This window comes from Abramis brama (assembly GCF_963993115.1).
Source record: "Abramis brama genome assembly, chromosome: 19".
Taxonomy (NCBI): domain Eukaryota; kingdom Metazoa; phylum Chordata; class Actinopteri; order Cypriniformes; family Leuciscidae; genus Abramis; species Abramis brama.
Window position 1 is genome coordinate 6,735,350 of NC_139981.1, and position 17,127 is coordinate 6,752,476.

Genomic DNA, 17,127 nt, shown 5'->3' on the forward strand with positions numbered 1-17,127 from the left:
TACCACTATTAAGTTTAAAGAAATTTGATGAAAACCAGATTTTAATGTCAGATAAGACGCTAGACACAGCTAGAAAGTGGAGAAAAAACAGAAGTAGGCATGGAAGACATGCAATGCTGGGTGTTGTCAGCATAGCAGTGGAAATTAATACCGCACTTCCTAAAAATATGTCCAAGGGGCAGTAAATAAATAATAAATAAAAGAGGGCCCAAGACTGAGCCTTGGGGGACACCAGGTCGCACTCAGATTGAGCAAAATAATTAAAGTCAGATGCAGATAGTTAGTAACTTTGACAAGTACGGTTTCTGTGCTATGAAATGGATGTAATCCAGATTGAAATTTTTCAAACAAATTACTGAGAGACCTGTGCTGCTACACTCTTTTCTGCTATTTTAAAAAATAAACAGGTAGTTAGAAATAGGATGAAAATTGTCAAAATTAGTTGGATCTGATTTTAAACTTTAATATTCATCTTTATTCTTAACAATACCCTCCCTTTCCAGTTTCTCATTGTAATGTGGTTGGTGAAAAATAAACCTAAGAGAATTTATGGTAATTGTCTCTATCAGTATCAAATAATTCCAGTACACACATCCTAATTGTTTCTTTGCCGCTATGTGTGAGAATTACGGATTATGAGAATGTCCGTAACAGACGTTTACAAACAGGATATGGTGTGAAAGTGTCAAGTAGTAAACTATTCCAAGCTACCGGTGCAGTTAGGAAACACATCTGCTGTCACAATGGATGTGTAGTTCCTGAAAGATTTCCCGACAAGCCGTATCCTCTACAGGAACACAGGATGTGCGCTTCCTATCCTTGGAAATGAACTGTCAATCAGCCATACACACACAATGCAAATGCAAACAAACAAAACATCAATACTCTGTGAAAATTTTGTCAGAAAAAAAGACATTAAAGAATAAAAAAGGGTCATTTATGTCTTTATTGAGGTATCAAAGGCATTCATTGTATACTTGTTATACAGTACTGCTGACTCTTGTATGATCAATTTCTTATGATGTACCACATTTATAAGTCACTTTGGATAAAAACATCTCCCAAATTAATAAAAAAAAAAAATGCATTGCATCCTATTTTGAAATGTCATTTATATTAGAATAAATACCAACATGTAACCAATATAAATATTAAATAATTTTACAATAACATTTTTAAATATATATTACTTTAATTAACAAAAATGTATCATATAAAATACAATGAGTATCAAAAAAAGCATTTTTTGGTCATGACAGAATAACAGTGGTAACAAGTGGAGGGAAACGGGCAAAATCCACAGAAAAATGTCTTGTGCTTTTGGATTTTGGATGAACCGGAATGCAAAAAAATATAATTGTCAAAAGATGCAATTGATGCTAAACGGAGTCTTTTATGGTTACAAGCCACAAACTGGACTGATGATTAGTCTACTACATAAGCACGAATTTGATGTAAACAATAGCTCTATATATGCAGTTTACATAGATAACATTCAAACTTATAAACATTTTATCTCCAAATTTGACTTTAAACATGACTTTATAACTCACATTCGTGAGTTTATATCACAATTATGAGGAAAAAAGACAGAATGACGAATATCTCACAATTCTGAATTTTCTTCTCAGAATTGTAAGATATAAACTCAAAACTGCAAGAAAAAAAAGTCAGAATTATAGAAGTCAGCATTAACATAAACTCTAAATTTCCTTTTTTGTTATTTTATTCCGTGGCTTCCAGACTGCTACAGCAGAATTGTCCCTTTCTGCCAACAAAACACGCCATCGCTGTTTGCAAACACCCAAACGCTCTTTAAATACATTATTTCCTATATTTCAAGTAAAAACAAAAGGTCATTTGACACAAAAAGATTTTTTTGACAAATAATACTTTAAATTTAATATTTAAATAAATGTGTCAAACTGAATGTCAAGAAAGAAAGTCATGCAAACACTTGTAAACAAAGGTTTTATGAGTCTGGCTCATGGTGTTATCATATCAAAGACAACAGCAAAGGCCCTTCAGGAAATGAAGGGTGACACATTTAGGATTTGTATCCCGGCAAACATCCCGGATCACATACAGTACTTCCCTCACCTGTCGTTCTGATAACACCCCTTTCCAGCGCAGCAGACCAGGTACATACTGCTCACTGCAAAACATTCAGAAGACTTCACTGCACTTTCTGATGAAAACAAAAATGCTTTTCCAGACCTGTAATTACATGTTTGAATATTACAAATGTTATTCAAAGACAGTTGAGTGTTATTAGCTGAGTTTACCTGTCCTTTGGGAATATTTTGGAAAATTCACAACAGGTAACCTTCAGTGCATTTACATCATTGCAAAGCACAACTTCACTCAGTCTCTGAAGGAGCTGGTTCATCTGGTCATCACTGTCCCTCTGCAGGAAATAGATACATTGTCTATGAAAATACTGCATTGTGTTGATGCTGTGGCTAATGAGTCATACTCTTGGGGATTATCTGATCATCACTGTCAAAGTTCTTTTTAATTTATTTTCTTAAAGACATTAAAACTAGGGTAGACAATTTCGGAGAGAATAGTTCAAAGTAGAACGTCACACGGGTTGTCATCTCTTAATTAATTACGACATGGCGTGAGCGCAGCATTAGCTCGTTGTTTTAGATCTGAAATCTCTGCATAGCCTCATGATACACACATGGAGATATTTCTGTCATGACAACTCTCGAAATACCCATAGCAGATACAGGTGGAGCTGGGCAAGGTGGAGTGTTTCTTAAAGCACGCAACAACTGCTACAGCAAATGCTGACCAAGTCTTTGAAGGTTGAGAAACGAGCTCATTGCCTACTGATACAGCAGTAGCCAATATAAATTAGGCATCTTGCTACCATACTCATCATCCAAGCATTAGTCCTACTGGGGGATATATCTAAGCTCAAGTTGAAGCTGCTTCCTCGAGCCCCTCCACTGCGGACAGCAAGCCAAATACGCTTACCCTTATTAGCTTAAAGATTATATGGGCAAAGGAACTCGTGAAGTACTGGATAATTTATTTAGAATTGCATCATTTGCTTCAATAAGCAGGGGTTGATATTAGGTCCCTCAAACTATGTTGTTTTTATTCATGTACGAATTGTAACTTGAACATACGATAACTGGGCCTTTGGACCACCACTATGAGTATAATTAAATTTCTGATGAGATAAAAAACTTAATGCAACAGGAAAATAAAAAATTATTATCCCTAAAAAAATGTAAAATTTTTTTTTACCAGTTCAGTGAATGTGTTGTGAAAATTTAGAGCGTCCTCTCTCATCCTTTCTCCGACATTTCCCCATCTCTTTTCAAGCTGCTTGATCTTGCTCTTCATCAGGCAATTCAGATACACGCGTGAAACACAGTCGTAGACGGCAATCACGAAGATCTATCAGAAAGAAAGTGGGGCAGAGGAGCAGAAAATAAGTGTGAAAGAGTTATGTAAAGTTAAAGTTCTGTTGTTGAAGAATTAAGTTTGAGTGAGTTTATGAGTACAGAACCAACCTCTCGAATCTCCTTTCCCACGTCATTCTGAGGCAGAGATGCGCACTGCTTTTGGATTGCCTCTGTCAGGGTATGAATTTGCTCACAATCCTTTTTGAAATAACGTCTTAAACTGTCCTGGAAATGTATATTTACAGAGAAACTATAGTAATTTCCAAATTATTTTCATAATTATACTCTAGGTTCATGTCAATTTATAAATTTACAGTATTGTTTAATGTAAAATCATGATTGAAATGCTTGAAAAGCATTGTTCATTGTTAGTTCATGATGTCTAATGCATATACTAAGTAAAAAAAATGAACCTTATTATAAAGTGTTACTGCTTCATTGTTGAAAAAATGTAAGCAAATTATGTAAGCAAGCAAAAAATTATTTCAGAATTTCTGGGACATTCCATTTTAGGAATTCTGTTCATCTGGGAAATCCCACAACTTTCCTTCCATAAACTGTTGATGATGAAATAATGACATACCTGTGCTAAGTGTTTCATCATCTTTTGTGCAATAGACAAAACGTGATCTTCCAGCTCTGTTAATATGCAGCAGATGTTTAAGAGATCCTTGCTGTTGTTTATATCTGGATTGTTGAGTTGGGGAGCAAAAAATCTATACAGCAAAATAAACATAAGCATAAAACTGGTTTTACGACAGAACTAGTTCTGTGGTTGCCTGTGTATGAACATAATATACAGGATGAATTAGAACATTATGCATATAAAGCCAGTTAATTTTACACTGGATAGGTTTTGAGTAATATATAAAGTTATTATTGTATTTATCATTACAAATAAAACTCACCTGAGTTGCCTACAGGTGCTGATGACCCGAAACAGGTACACAGAGTTTGTGTTCAAGGGTTGCCAATTTTTTAGGTGTTTTTTCTCTGCATCCACATACCTAGAAAACATATGAACAAGTAAAAGTTCATATTAATGTTCATATTATTTCGGTATGTTGGTATGAAGAAATCAATAAACAAACATTTATAAAAAATAAATACTTTAATAATATGAAGAGAAACACATTTTAGACACTTACTGTTGAACAAAACGATGAAGCTCTTTGAGACAGAGCTCTTGTGCCGTACACATAAGGGTCTTACTAAATGCTTCAGAATTTGTAAGAACAGCATTCAGATACTGAAAAGAAATAACAATATAGAATAAGTGTGCAATGCATATTTAGAAACCATTAAAATCCCTTTTTGAAGGATTGTGCATTGTTTTCTCTACCTGAGTGACATCGATGTGCACTCTGATGAAACTTTCTTCGTCCATCGATTCCTCATTATGTCCATGTTGCTCATCATAGTGCAGGATGTTCTGTAGAGTCTTAGAGACGTCATTCTGTAGCATTTAAAATGGGACAGAGACACATGTTTTATGTCCTTCCTAAATATTTTGCTTCCTCCTTGTTAGCCTAATACATTGATAATGCTTTTAACAATTAAATGTAGAGCATATTATGACCTTTAATAATGGCAGAAGTTTCTTTATTGCTTTCTCAAACCATCCCGTCAACAGCAGAGGGTCATCATATACTCTGAAGACATGCTGCAAATCCGGACTGGAACATAAATGAGTTCATATATTCATCAAGTTTTTTATTACAAGCAGATGTATGGAAAAGGAAACAACAATCAACTTCATACCTGAAGAAAACTTCTTTTACCCACTGTAAAAGGCAGAAGGTCTCATTCACAGACAGATCTCTATTTAGGAGCAGGTCCAACTTGGGAAAGAGGTGACGGCTGTAACTGTCAGTCAGATGATCTAGCAGCCCAGTATCTTCCAGTACAGGTGTTAATCGAAGCACCTCATGACATATCATGCTCTGTGTGCTCTTTAGAAAGTGCTGTAACTGCTCTAACTGAGATCCTTGTGGTCCCTCTACTGGCAGCGTGGGAATGTGGTTTTCCACAAACTGATCTATTTCTTGAAGACACTCACAGAGCCAGTTTTGAGGGAAGCTGCCTTCTTTCTTGTCTATGGTAACACCGTTCAGTTTGCTCCATCTTTTCAACACCTCAGCCGCCTTGTCAAGGTCATCAGGGTTTAATTGTTCACTCAGAATCTTTCTGAGAATATCGAGCAGATTCTCGCCACTCGCTTCAACATCTGGACCTAGATCAAGATACACTCGTCCAGACTGATCTGACCTTTCCATGTATTCAAACGTCTGTTCCCCTGTTAAAAGCAGTGACAAATAAGACTGTGCACGATAAAGAAAAATGTAAAGCTGTGTAAGATATAAAGATGTTCCAAGATCTTAGAAATGTAATCTTTGCATTCATTTTGGTTTCATATGTTTTGAAAACATTTATACTATTTTCAAGAAAAGTGTAAATAGATGTCATGTGGTGCAACCATTAAATAAAAAGTCTTCCTTACACTCTTGAATGTATACATCTTGAGCATTATTTCAAAGATCATGAATTAATCAGTAATAATTATAATTTAGTATTTGGGGAGTCACACCACATTACATTTTACAAGCTAAACTAACCTTGTCTTATCATAAAAGTTTAAATTCTGATCTTTTAAGAGACTTGATGACCCTGCCTGACACATGAGGGTCTGCAGGGGTCCTCTCTGTGATGTAATTTCCTGTTTGTTATCTTGCATATTGGTTGACTTTATTTTAATGCGTGATTAATGAGTATTTAATGAGTAATGAATTTATTTAATGCCTTTTATGACAGCTGAATCACCCTGATATTTAAATGTTATAACCCCTCAAACAAAATCCAAATTAATTTAAATTTTTAAAATTCATTAAAAAGAATTCTCAGCATAGTCATTGTATGCGGAAATCACTTTTTAATGTATAATTTTATAACAAAACATTAGTGCCAATTGATCCAAAAGCAAGTGGAAATGTAATCCCTTTGAAATATTGTTTAACCCTAAACATAAATGTGATTCATCAAACCATGCAAACATACAAAACATGAAACAATATGCTTGCATAGTATTCCCATGGAAACACTGCTTTTCTGACAAGTGCAAAGATTATGTTTCAAATCAATGGCTATTATGAACAAGAGAGTGTCTTACCATCTGTCTGCTCTCTGTTTTTCAGTAAAGGTTTCTCTTCTTTTCCATCCTGTTTTTTCCCCTTCAACTTATTATAAAATAGCCCTATTTTTGTTTGCTTCAATGCCATACTTGACTGAGACAAATAAAGAGCTTGCTAGTTCTGCAGTATACATCTGAGTAAATGGTGAGATTACAGTGCTCAAAACAGGTACACTTATGGGAGTTTCCCTCATAAAAAAATTCTAGCCAATGGATTTACAGCTTAGGCATTGGTTGTTTGGTACTTTCCTCACACAGATTCCTCGTCCTTGGACTACCAGGACATTCTGACACTATGCAAAAGGAAATGAAAGTGAAACCCAGTCTCATACTGTCCTCTCACATTACAGATTCCTCAGCCTTGGGTGGAGGCTCTGACACTAAGAGTAAATGAAAGTGAACCCAGCTCTTTGGTTGTGCCATCCTAATTTAAACAAAAACAGCACATTTTACTACACTGATACAAACTACAATAGTAATATTGCTGTAGTGTAAAATTACAATTTTAAATGTATAGTGGCAAGAAGTCATATCTCATAACAGGGAAAGTGAAAATGAAAGTGAAAAACATGCAGTCCTTAGAAGTGCCGTGGCAGTATTGAGCCAACACACAAACACGGAAGATCATGTGGAAGTGATGTGCAGGTAAGCCTTTCCCATTAAATGGGGTTATTATGTCATGGTGACAAACCAACAGACATCAGAGTCTTAAATTTGATTAGTGCTTTAATGCTGCCTCAAACCTACTGTATCATATTTGATTCTAAGGCCTCTAAATATCAAAATGATCAAAACTTTTCCAAAAAACCTGTTATACACAATCTTCTATGCCTTCTGTAATGTTATTGATAGTTTATACTTTTTTAACAAGTAAAAGACCTTTTATTATTATTCTAAATTCATCCACCTTCAGGTTGTTTTACATGTGTCTTTTTACTGTGAAATATTTACAGATTTTTAGTAAAGTAAACATAAGAATAACTTTTATATTTTCAGTAATATTTAAAAATGAACACGACTGAAGCAACTTAGGTTTATTGATTATCCATTCATCATTTTTTTATAGAAAAATTCTGTTAATGTCAGGGGATGGCTGTAATAAATAGAACAAAGCAGTCTTTAATGAAATAAAAAAGGAACGCTCAGGAGATCGCAGGAGAATAAATCAAATACAACCACATTAACGAAACAAAGGCCTAAATATATACTGGGATAATTAACGTAACTAGGAACACGTGACAACTCAAAAACCATGGAGACAAACTAGCAAAGGGAACACAGGCAAACAGAAATACAACATAGAGAAAACAAAACTAAAACTGAGCATAATCATTACAGTTCAAATGCAAGAATCAAATATGATGCATCAGGCTTTTGAGGAACAGTTATCTCTCAATTGTCAATTCAAGTCACATTTATTTATATAGCGCTTTTTACAATACAGATTGTTTCAAAGCATCTTTACAGAGATAACAGAAAAATAATGCAACAAAGTTTGTTTCCAGAAGAAAATAGCATCACAGCCCAGCTTAAGTAAGTTCAGTGGTATTTTATTTTTGCTGTAAAAAAAGTTACTAATTTAGTTCATTTATATATAGCCGCTCTGGAGAAAACCGTGATGTCCTCGCCCAGCTCAGTTCAGTTCTCATGGTGTCAATTCATTGTTGAATATTAAATTAAATGTTAAATTTAATGTCATTGTATTGCATTGCATGTTATATGTTTTGAGTGAAATGTATATGCATTTTATGTAGTCTGCTATGTATTGTTATATATTGCTATATTCTATCTCATTGATTTACATTACAATCTATCAGAATGTGATGTTACCTTTTGGCCATGTAAATATCAGCAACTGCACCAAATTGCATACATTTCACTCAGTTTGGGCCTCTAAATAAAAACAAATAATTTGTTTACCTAATTGAGTATGAGCTCTATATTCTCTTATATATCGTATTATTTTCCTATGTATCATACTAAAAGCCTGATATATAAAATACGATACTCAATAAAATGTTCCATTTAAAAAACATATACCTAATTATTATGACTATATATTATGACATTGTGACTATTAGACTTTACAGGGTTAATTAACTTAATTTCCATTTGTATTAAGCTTTGGACACTTCAGATCAGATTATCAAAAACACATACCAGGAGGAAACAGTGCCAGTGTGTGAACAGTTTGCACATAATAAGTAGGCCTATTAATAGTAGGCTACCTTTTTTGTATTTTATTATTTCAGACAGACTGTGAGATAAAGTCACTGGAGTAGCTCTGATGCCTGCATTATGTGTAGGTGTGAAAGAAAAGAACATGCTCAAAGTTCAAAGCAAAGGAAGATATTTGCTTTTAAAGAAATCGCTTTTTAAGACTACGACAAACAGCTGGTAGAGACTACACCCTAAATTTTAACATGCTGCATAAAAATATTTGTGGGGAATTTAGAGCTAAAACTTACCATACACACTCTGGGGACATCAAATACTTATTTTACATCCAGTGAAAAGGGCATTATACCACCCCTTTAAAGTCAATTGAATGTATTTAGGGGACCATCAATGTAAAGTGTTACCAAATATCTTTGCTTGAAAATATTAACCTTCGTTTTCAGCATCCTTGAGCAGCAATAACATTTTGAAGCAAGCTATTTCCCAGAAAATAAAGAAAAGCCAAAAGAGCAGGTGACACTGTGACTTCTATGATTTGGATACAGGTCCCGGATCACATCCAGTATTTCCCTCACCTGTCGCTCTGATAACACCCCTTTCCAGCGCAGCAGACCAGGTACATACTGCTCACTGCAATAGATTCAGAAGACTTCACTGTTTGAAAACTCTCACACAATTAAAAGAGATAAATTTAAAGACCTGCAAATACATGTTTGAAACTGTAGTGAAGTGTTGATGACTGGTCTGGGTTTACCTCTCATGTGGGAAATCGTTGAACAAAACACAACAGGTAACCTTCAGTGCCTCTACATCACTGCAAAACAAAACTTCACTCATTCTCTGAAGTAGCTGGTTTTGCTGGGCAACACTGGCATTCTGCAGAGAGAAAACATCACGGGTTACAACTGTAACCCTTGTTCCCTGAGAAGGGAACAAGATACTGCGTCAAAGACGACATTTTGGGGAACACTTCCAGCATGATAGCGTCTGAAGCATGTGTGGAACTACTCCAATCTCGATTGGTGTTGCGTCATGACATTACATGTGACGGCATACACGGAAACTACAAAGGGAAGCCAGCACACTACAGTGTTAGTCAAGTCAGGTCAAGTCACCTTCATTTATATAGCACTTTTAACAATATGAATTGTTTCAAAGCAGCTTTACAGTGATAATAGGAAATTACAGTAACATAGAGTCACTGTAAAAAAAAAATACATCCCCAAGTAAAAATTTTCTAGTGACTGGTCACATCTAAATTTTTCAATTAGTCTGACGTATTATTCCTCATTGAGCCAATGTTAACAGACTATTGCAACAAGAATTGCACTTGGGCCAATTTAAAAATTTAGATGTGATCAGTCACTAGAAAATTTTGACTTGGAGAGGCTAGAAATGTTTTACAGTGAGTGTTTTGGCTTTACAGCAGCTCTAGGATAGAGTTATTGTCCAATTAAAAGTTAGTTTTGATTGATTGATTCACTTCCGTTGCAAAGATCTTTAGTTATTAACTTAGGGGCCGCTAACAAGACACCGTTCTAACAGAAAACCATCAACGCACTCCGGCCACTCATCCGCACAACAACAATGCCTGATGGCTCGAGAACGCACTCCAAGGTGCAAATGATTATCAGTTATCTCTGTGCAAACCTACGCAACCTTTGCGCAAACCTCTGAGCAAACACTGACGTCGTGCACGTGCATCACGTGTTCAGTCTATAGGTATGCGCATTTGAATATATATGTGCGCAGGCGTGTAGTCCTTCTTTACAAATAAACCCTCAACAAACTACTTGTCTGGCCTTGAAAATTTACAGTACAGAATTATTTATTGCGTCCGCGTAGCCACATGGTGACTCTGTACAGATTAAACGACAACGTTTTATCTGTACAGAGGTAAAGGGAAAGGAAGGAGGCCTTCACAGGGGAGAGCCTAGTTTGCCTCTCAAGACTGCGTTGTCGGCGTGTCCAGGCACAGGTCCTTCATCAGATCTGGATACAGTCTGGAAGACTAATATTGGCATAGACGCCATTCTTCTTATGATGTAACAAGTGCATCAGGATTTATGAGAAGTGTTCCCGGTTACGGCTGACCTAAACTATGCAGCCTAACATTGGATTATAGAAGTCTATAATGTGTTATGTGTGTTATACTAGGCCAAAGATATGTGTTTTTAGTCTAGATTTGAACTGACAGAGTGTGTCTGCTTAAGCACTAAGCACTTAAGCAAATGCAGCACTAAGATTGAGTAACACTAATAGAGAGATACAACCACGATCGGATGATAAGAGCAAATCATTTGTGACTCTAATGAGAGCTGTGTCAGTAATATGGTGCAGTCTAAATCCTGACTGAAAATTCTGATAGGTCGAAGCAAGTCGTTCTCAGGCACTGAGGAGGTGTGGCAAAAGGACGCAGCATCTCATTCTCTTCTCAGAGAACAAGGATTACAGTCGTAACCAGAGGCATTCCCTTTCGAGGGAATTCACAGTGTGTCGAAGACGACACTTTGGAGAACGAAATACCTAATGCGCCACAATGACTAGTGCTTATCCTGGTGTGAAGCTTGTCAGGCACAGCTCAGGACACGAAGACTTGAGAACCCGGCATGGAGGGCAAATCCAAGCTATAATATCTAGTGAAGGTGTGCGGGGAGGCCCAGCCAGCAGCATCACCACAGGTCACTTGAAGGAAAACCCAGATAGCAGGGCTTTAGAAGATGCCACTCCTCTAGTGGAGTGGGCTCTTATCAGGAGAGGCGAGGGCAAACTGCGTGCCTCATATATTGAAGAAATAGCCTCCACAATCCACCCGCTAATCGCCTGCTTAGAGGCAGGGGAACCCTTCTTAGGTGACCCAAAGCACACAAATAGCTGGTCCAACTTCCTCCAACCTGAGGACCTATGAAAATAGTAGGTGTCTCCTTTCTTGATCAGCCAACACATGTGGTGGAGGATGAAAGGCCTGCAAGATAACCAACCGTGCCACATTAGATGGCCCTTTGGGCATGTAGCCCGGCCTGGGATAGAGCAACAGATAGAGTGTGAAATGTGAAAAAGAAGGTGTTTTTTGAACATCAAAGCATGAAAAGCGATTCTAGTAGACTGCAAAAAACGAAACAAAATCAAGACTTTGAAAAAGGTCATAATAGGTCCCCTTTAAATATAGTTTGACCCTGATTTCCAGGTGTCAAGTGCATTAGGAAATCAGCTCTTAAATACAAATGTTAATGAAAGCGTTATTTTTTTCACCAGTTCAAAGAATTTTTTGTGAAAACGTTGAACATCCTCTTTTATCTTGTCCTCAGCATTTCCCCAAAGCTTCTCTAGCTTTCTGAACTTTGTCTTCATCAGGCATTCCAGGTACACTTTGGAAACACAGTTGTAAGCCATTTTCAAAATGATCTGTCAGAAATAAAGGAAGTGTTGGAGAGAATGAGGGTGAGGTATGGAGCTTGAATCTGATTGGTTTTAAGGTCATATACAGTGCGTACCATTTTGATCTCTAAGGCGGTCGGAGGCAGAGATGAGGAGAGAGGCCCATGGATTGCCTCTATCAGAATATCAATATTCACATTATTTTTCTTGAAATAACTTCCTAAATTGGCCTAAAAATGAACATTTAAAGACAAACAGGGCTGTAAGATTGATATAAAATGTGTTAGGAAAGGTGTCAGTATTCTTAGTATTTATATCAGTAGCATGGAGAAATATAATATGAATTTATGCAGATTAAATAATCACAATAAGATTATTTCATTTCAAGTGCATGATAGCAATCTTTTCTTCTGAACAGATGATCATAAACACATTTGTTGAAATAATCAAGACATACCTGAGCTAAGCATGTCATGATCTTTTGTACAATGGATGAAGCATTATCTTCCAGTTTCTGTAGCATGCTTATAGTGCTTGAGATGTTATCGCTGTTGTTTTTATCTGGACTGATTTGTGTAGCACAACATCTGTAGTAAATTAACACAGATTTTAAGATAAAGATTGTAGGGTTAACTTTTATTGTGATCATGTGAATCAATACATTTTAGATAGGGAAAAGCTAATTAAAAGTGCACTAAAAAGTTCACGTAAAAAGTTTTTGATGCAAAAGAAATTAATATTTGCACTGATATTTTTTAAAATTACACACTCAGTATATGACTCTAGTCATAACCTAGCTATTTTATTATAAACAAGGGCTGTCCACAATGGTTGATACAATATCTTAGCCAAATATGGCAGTCAAATATAGTCACTTTATCATAATATGCCCACAATTAACTGAATAAATCAGTCAAGGGTGACAAATGACTTGACATTTTCATAATGCCGAATGAATTATACAATATTACAGTTTCTGAGTGTAAGTACATGGCTCATTAGTAAATACCTGAGTTCCATACAAGTATTGATAATCCGAAACAGATGCACAGAGTTCTTCTCAGTGAACTTTAGTTTTTTTAGACGTTTATTCTCAGTATCCACATACCTAAGAAAACACATATTTATGTGTTACATTATCACAAACCTCCCCTCACACACAACCATGCACTAGTAAGATAAGAATCGTTTTAGAGCAAAGGGTAATATAAGATGAGGAGAAACCTACTTCTGAGCAAAACCATGCAGCTCTTCACTACAGAGTATTTGTACTGCATGCAGAAAGGTCAGACCAAAACTTTTCGCATCTAAAATAGCACAATTCAGGCACTGTGAAGGCAAAGCATGAAATATGTGAGCAATATAAATCCCCTGTACCTTTTTACATGAGAAAACAAAAATAAATGTTGCTTTACTTTCTCTCTCCAAGAGCTACCTGAGTGACATCTATGTAAAGTCTTATGAACGTTTCCTCATCCATTGAGTCCTCATTATGTCCATGTTGCTCATCATAGTGCAGGATGTTCTGTAAAGTCCTAGAGATGTCATTCTGTTGCAGTTAAAGTTGGACAGAGACATGTGTGTTACATCTCTCTTGTTTTGGGTCCATTCATGCATTACTGAGATATTAGTCATTATAATGAGAGTGAAATACAGTAATTAAAATAACACACAAACAGTCATAAACTGTGAAGTCGTACCTGAAGTTCTGGAAGCAGTTTCTGCTTTGCTCTCTCAAACCATCCTGTCAACAGCAGCGGGTCGTACACTCTCAGTTTTGAGTCTGAACTGAAACATAAGTGCATATAAGTCTCTTACACTCTTCAGGTCTGCATTTATTTGTTCAAAAATATACAGCAAAAACTGTATTTTTGTAAAATCCTTGCTGAATAAAACTATCCTTTTTTTAAATCACAGTGTCTCCAAACGTTTGAATGGTAGTTTCAACAGTTCAAATTAACTTGTTTGTTATACAAATTTTACATTTACAACAAATTTGGCAGTGCATACCTGAAGAAAACATCTTTCCCCCACTGTAAAAGGCAGAAGGTCTCTTTCACAGACAGATCTCTGTTTAGGAGCAGGTCCAACTTGGGAAAGAGGTGACGGCTGTAACTGTCAGTCAGATGATCTAGCAGCCCAGTATCTTCCAGTACAGGTGTTAATCGAAGCACCTCATGGCATATCATGCTCTGTGTGCTCTTTAGAAAGTGCTGTAACTGCTTTAACTGAGATCCTTGTGGTCCCTCTACTGGCAGCGTGGGAATGTGGTTTTCCACAAACTGATCTATTTCTTGAAGACACTCACAGAGCCAGTTTTGAGGGAAGCTGCCTTCTTTCTTGTCTATGGTAACACCGTTCAGTTTGCTCCATCTTTTCAACACCTCAGCCGCCTTGAGAAGGTCCTCAGGGTTTGATTGTTCACTCAGAATCGTTCTGAGAATATCAAGCTCTTTCTTGCCACTCACTTCAACCCCTGAACCAGATGCCATCGTTAAGTCAACTATGCTTTCCTGTTCTCCTGCTGTGAATTTCTGTGCATTAATTGCTTTTGAAATTTTAGACTTGTGTGAGAAACAACATTCAAAAAGACAGCACCAGTGTCCACATTCAAAGGTGAATACATAAATTCTGCACTGCACATTTTTAGACAAACTCTATTTTAAAAGCTGGATGAACTATCCAATATAGAAAAAGTTTTATATGAGCAACTTAAAATATTAAAAAGCAAAAACTTTGAATGTCAAGTTTTGTGGAGAGTGTTCAACTAACAAGCTGCTGATCATGCTCAGTTTGATCACTGATGAAGCACTTAAATAATGTGTTTTTGGTCAAAGCATGTGGACTTATGATGACATAAATGTTGTTTATGATGAAAAAAAAATGTTATTCAGAAATGGTTGATGTTTAAGCATTATAGTGTCTTTGATTATATTTTGCTATAAAAGTTGTATGATGTATGAAGAAGTGACCAAGAGTGATACGTGTTTGGCAAAGTTTCTTCCATTTCAATAATATACAACTTGTTTTGGTGCATAAAGGAAATCATTTTATCCGGTTGCTCAACAAACTGACACTATTATGTAATATTAATGCTCAGCTTAATGTGAAATGTAAGCTTATTGAACTTGGATCCATAAGTAAAAACTTTATTATTTTTGAGTGTACAAAATGTATCATATTATGACCAACTTTAATTATGTTGATATTTACATTTTTACATAATCAAAAAAGTCCTGCAGCTGGTTCTCAACTTGTTTTTAATTCTTTGTTTTTGTGTGAATTCATTATTTTGTTTCCAAAGATGCTGATAATTGTATTTGATTTAACCCTCCAAAAATGTCTGACTTTACTCAATTTAAAAATAAAAAAGCATTATCTTACCATCTATAGATGCAAAGTCCTAGGTTAACTTCACTGGTATTGTAGTGGCAGAAAATGGGTTCCTACTCGTCACAGAAGTCAGAAATCCATAAACAAGTGTAAGTTTAATCAAAAATACAAAAATCCTTTTGGCTCCTGTATCCTATGATATTACACTTGTCAAACCTCTATATTGTGTGACCTTAAATGTTTAAACACAAGTTTTATACATAAATGAAAAAACAGTAAGAAAACTCCTGCCCGAACCTGTATTAAACTGGTTCTTCCTTTTTTCCCTGCCCTGTTTAATCATGCCTAACAACAATTGGGTGTAGCCAGGGGCGTAGCAGCCATTCTAAAAGTGGGGGGGACAAAAGCTGTATGTGGCCATTGGATGTGACCCAAAGCTGGCTCAAAATGAGGCAGAGGTGGTAAAATCCTAATAATGAAAATGTGTATTTTTTGTAGATCATCATATACCTTAATGTGTTTCCCACATTATTATTGTGGGTGTAGCTTGGTACCTCTAGGGGGGTCCGGGGGCATGCCCCCCCGGAAGAAAATTTGTACATTTTAAAGATAAATTCATTAATCTGGTGCACTTTGAGTCACCCAAATCCACTGTTACAAATAAATAATCCACCTGTCAACTGCCCAAAATATGATATTCTTTGATTTAGTTATCTGCATCTGATCATCACATTACAATTATTCAAATTCTCAGTGTTAAGCATGACAATATGGTAACATATCACACTGACTGAAGTAGGCTGATTTAAAATGAACATTTATTTAAAATAAAAGTTCTTCTTTTGGCAAAATTACATTTCCTTAATAGCATAAACAGAGGCTTTAGCTGCTACTCCCTTCAAACTTAAATTGTCAATGTTTCATTACATCACTGTTTGAAAACACTCATTTTTTGTACCTTTATAAAGGGCATTTCCCCCCTAGTTTTATACAACAGACATTTTATTAAATATATCAATAAAACCTAAATAATGTATTTACAAAGTTTTAATATTATTTTGGTCACCCGACGTCGCAACCGAAATTTAACCAAATATCAACGTTTTATGACGTTGGGTACCTGATGGGAATAACCTGTTAGTAGATGCTTTTTATCCAAAGCGACAAGTAGGAGAGCATTTAACACACACTCGGCACAACCCGGTGCGACGTGACGAGGCCCATACGGGTTCTGTTGTCTTACACGTCTTACTCATAGACGGTCTTGCTGCGTTACAGTTGGTTAAATCAACAAGGAAACTTTACGCGTGATTCATGTCATCGCGACATACATACCATTACTTACAGTGCGTGTTTGAAAAAAGGATGTAGGCTAATGTCCTCTGCTTTTTTCTGGGGTTCATTTTACCCCAGACGGCCAAACAGCAAAGTGACTAAACAACGAACGAAAATTCGCAAGAGTGCAACAAGAGATTTGAAGCTCATGGCAGATACGCCCAATAGATGATTCGCGCTGTGATTGGCTGAATGTTAGTTCACTCAAGTCTAAGTAACAAATCAGAGAACACGGGCGGAAATATTGGCGCTGGGTCAAAAAAAATGCGGGGGACAGAATCACCTGTTTCTAAA

General features: G+C 36.2%; 2 protein-coding genes across 3 annotated transcripts; both read right to left on the reverse strand.

The window, feature by feature from the left end:
* Positions 1 to 928: 928 nt before the first annotated feature.
* LOC311070139 (tumor necrosis factor alpha-induced protein 2) lies at positions 929 to 7,636 on the reverse strand. The gene is made up of 11 exons (XM_084093860.1): positions 6,589 to 7,636; positions 5,184 to 5,718; positions 5,002 to 5,098; positions 4,765 to 4,878; positions 4,571 to 4,671; positions 4,331 to 4,429; positions 4,006 to 4,138; positions 3,531 to 3,647; positions 3,262 to 3,414; positions 2,286 to 2,407; positions 929 to 2,155 (listed from the first exon to the last, which is right to left on the reverse strand). The coding sequence occupies exons 1-11, from the start codon at positions 6,695 to 6,697 to the stop codon at positions 2,002 to 2,004; spliced, it is 1,734 nt and encodes a 577-aa protein (XP_083949986.1). The 5' UTR covers positions 6,698 to 7,636; the 3' UTR covers positions 929 to 2,001.
* LOC311070140 (uncharacterized protein) lies at positions 7,630 to 15,858 on the reverse strand. Of its 2 annotated transcripts, none has more exons than XM_084093861.1 (11): positions 15,550 to 15,858; positions 14,176 to 14,689; positions 13,866 to 13,953; positions 13,601 to 13,714; positions 13,394 to 13,494; positions 13,175 to 13,273; positions 12,623 to 12,752; positions 12,282 to 12,395; positions 12,040 to 12,192; positions 9,542 to 9,663; positions 7,630 to 9,417 (listed from the first exon to the last, which is right to left on the reverse strand). In XM_084093861.1, exons 2-11 carry the CDS (start codon positions 14,655 to 14,657, stop codon positions 9,264 to 9,266), a joined length of 1,557 nt encoding a protein of 518 aa, XP_083949987.1. In that variant the 5' UTR covers positions 14,658 to 14,689; positions 15,550 to 15,858; the 3' UTR covers positions 7,630 to 9,263. The 2 variants fall into 2 exon arrangements, with proteins under 2 accessions (XP_083949987.1, XP_083949988.1); XM_084093862.1 differs by having other exon boundaries at positions 14,176 to 14,713.
* Positions 15,859 to 17,127: the final 1,269 nt, after the last annotated feature.

Bases quoted from the DNA above. Each gene is read 5' to 3' on its own strand.
- LOC311070139 (XM_084093860.1), bottom strand. From the start codon at position 6,697: ATGGCATTGAAGCAAACAAAAATAGGGCTATTTTATAATAAGTTGAAG. The intron at 3,648-4,005 runs GTATGTCATTAT...ATACATTTCCAG, and splicing joins TGATGAAACACTTAGCACAG to GACAGTTTAAGACGTTATTT. The intron at 2,156-2,285 runs GTAAACTCAGCT...AATGTTTTGCAG, and splicing joins AAAATATTCCCAAAGGACAG to TGAGCAGTATGTACCTGGTC.
- LOC311070140 (XM_084093861.1), bottom strand. From the start codon at position 14,657: ATGGCATCTGGTTCAGGGGTTGAAGTGAGTGGCAAGAAAGAGCTTGAT. The intron at 13,954-14,175 runs GTATGCACTGCC...CTTATGTTTCAG, and splicing joins GGGAAAGATGTTTTCTTCAG to TTCAGACTCAAAACTGAGAG. The intron at 13,495-13,600 runs GTAGCTCTTGGA...TTGCCTTCACAG, and splicing joins TTTACATAGATGTCACTCAG to TGCCTGAATTGTGCTATTTT.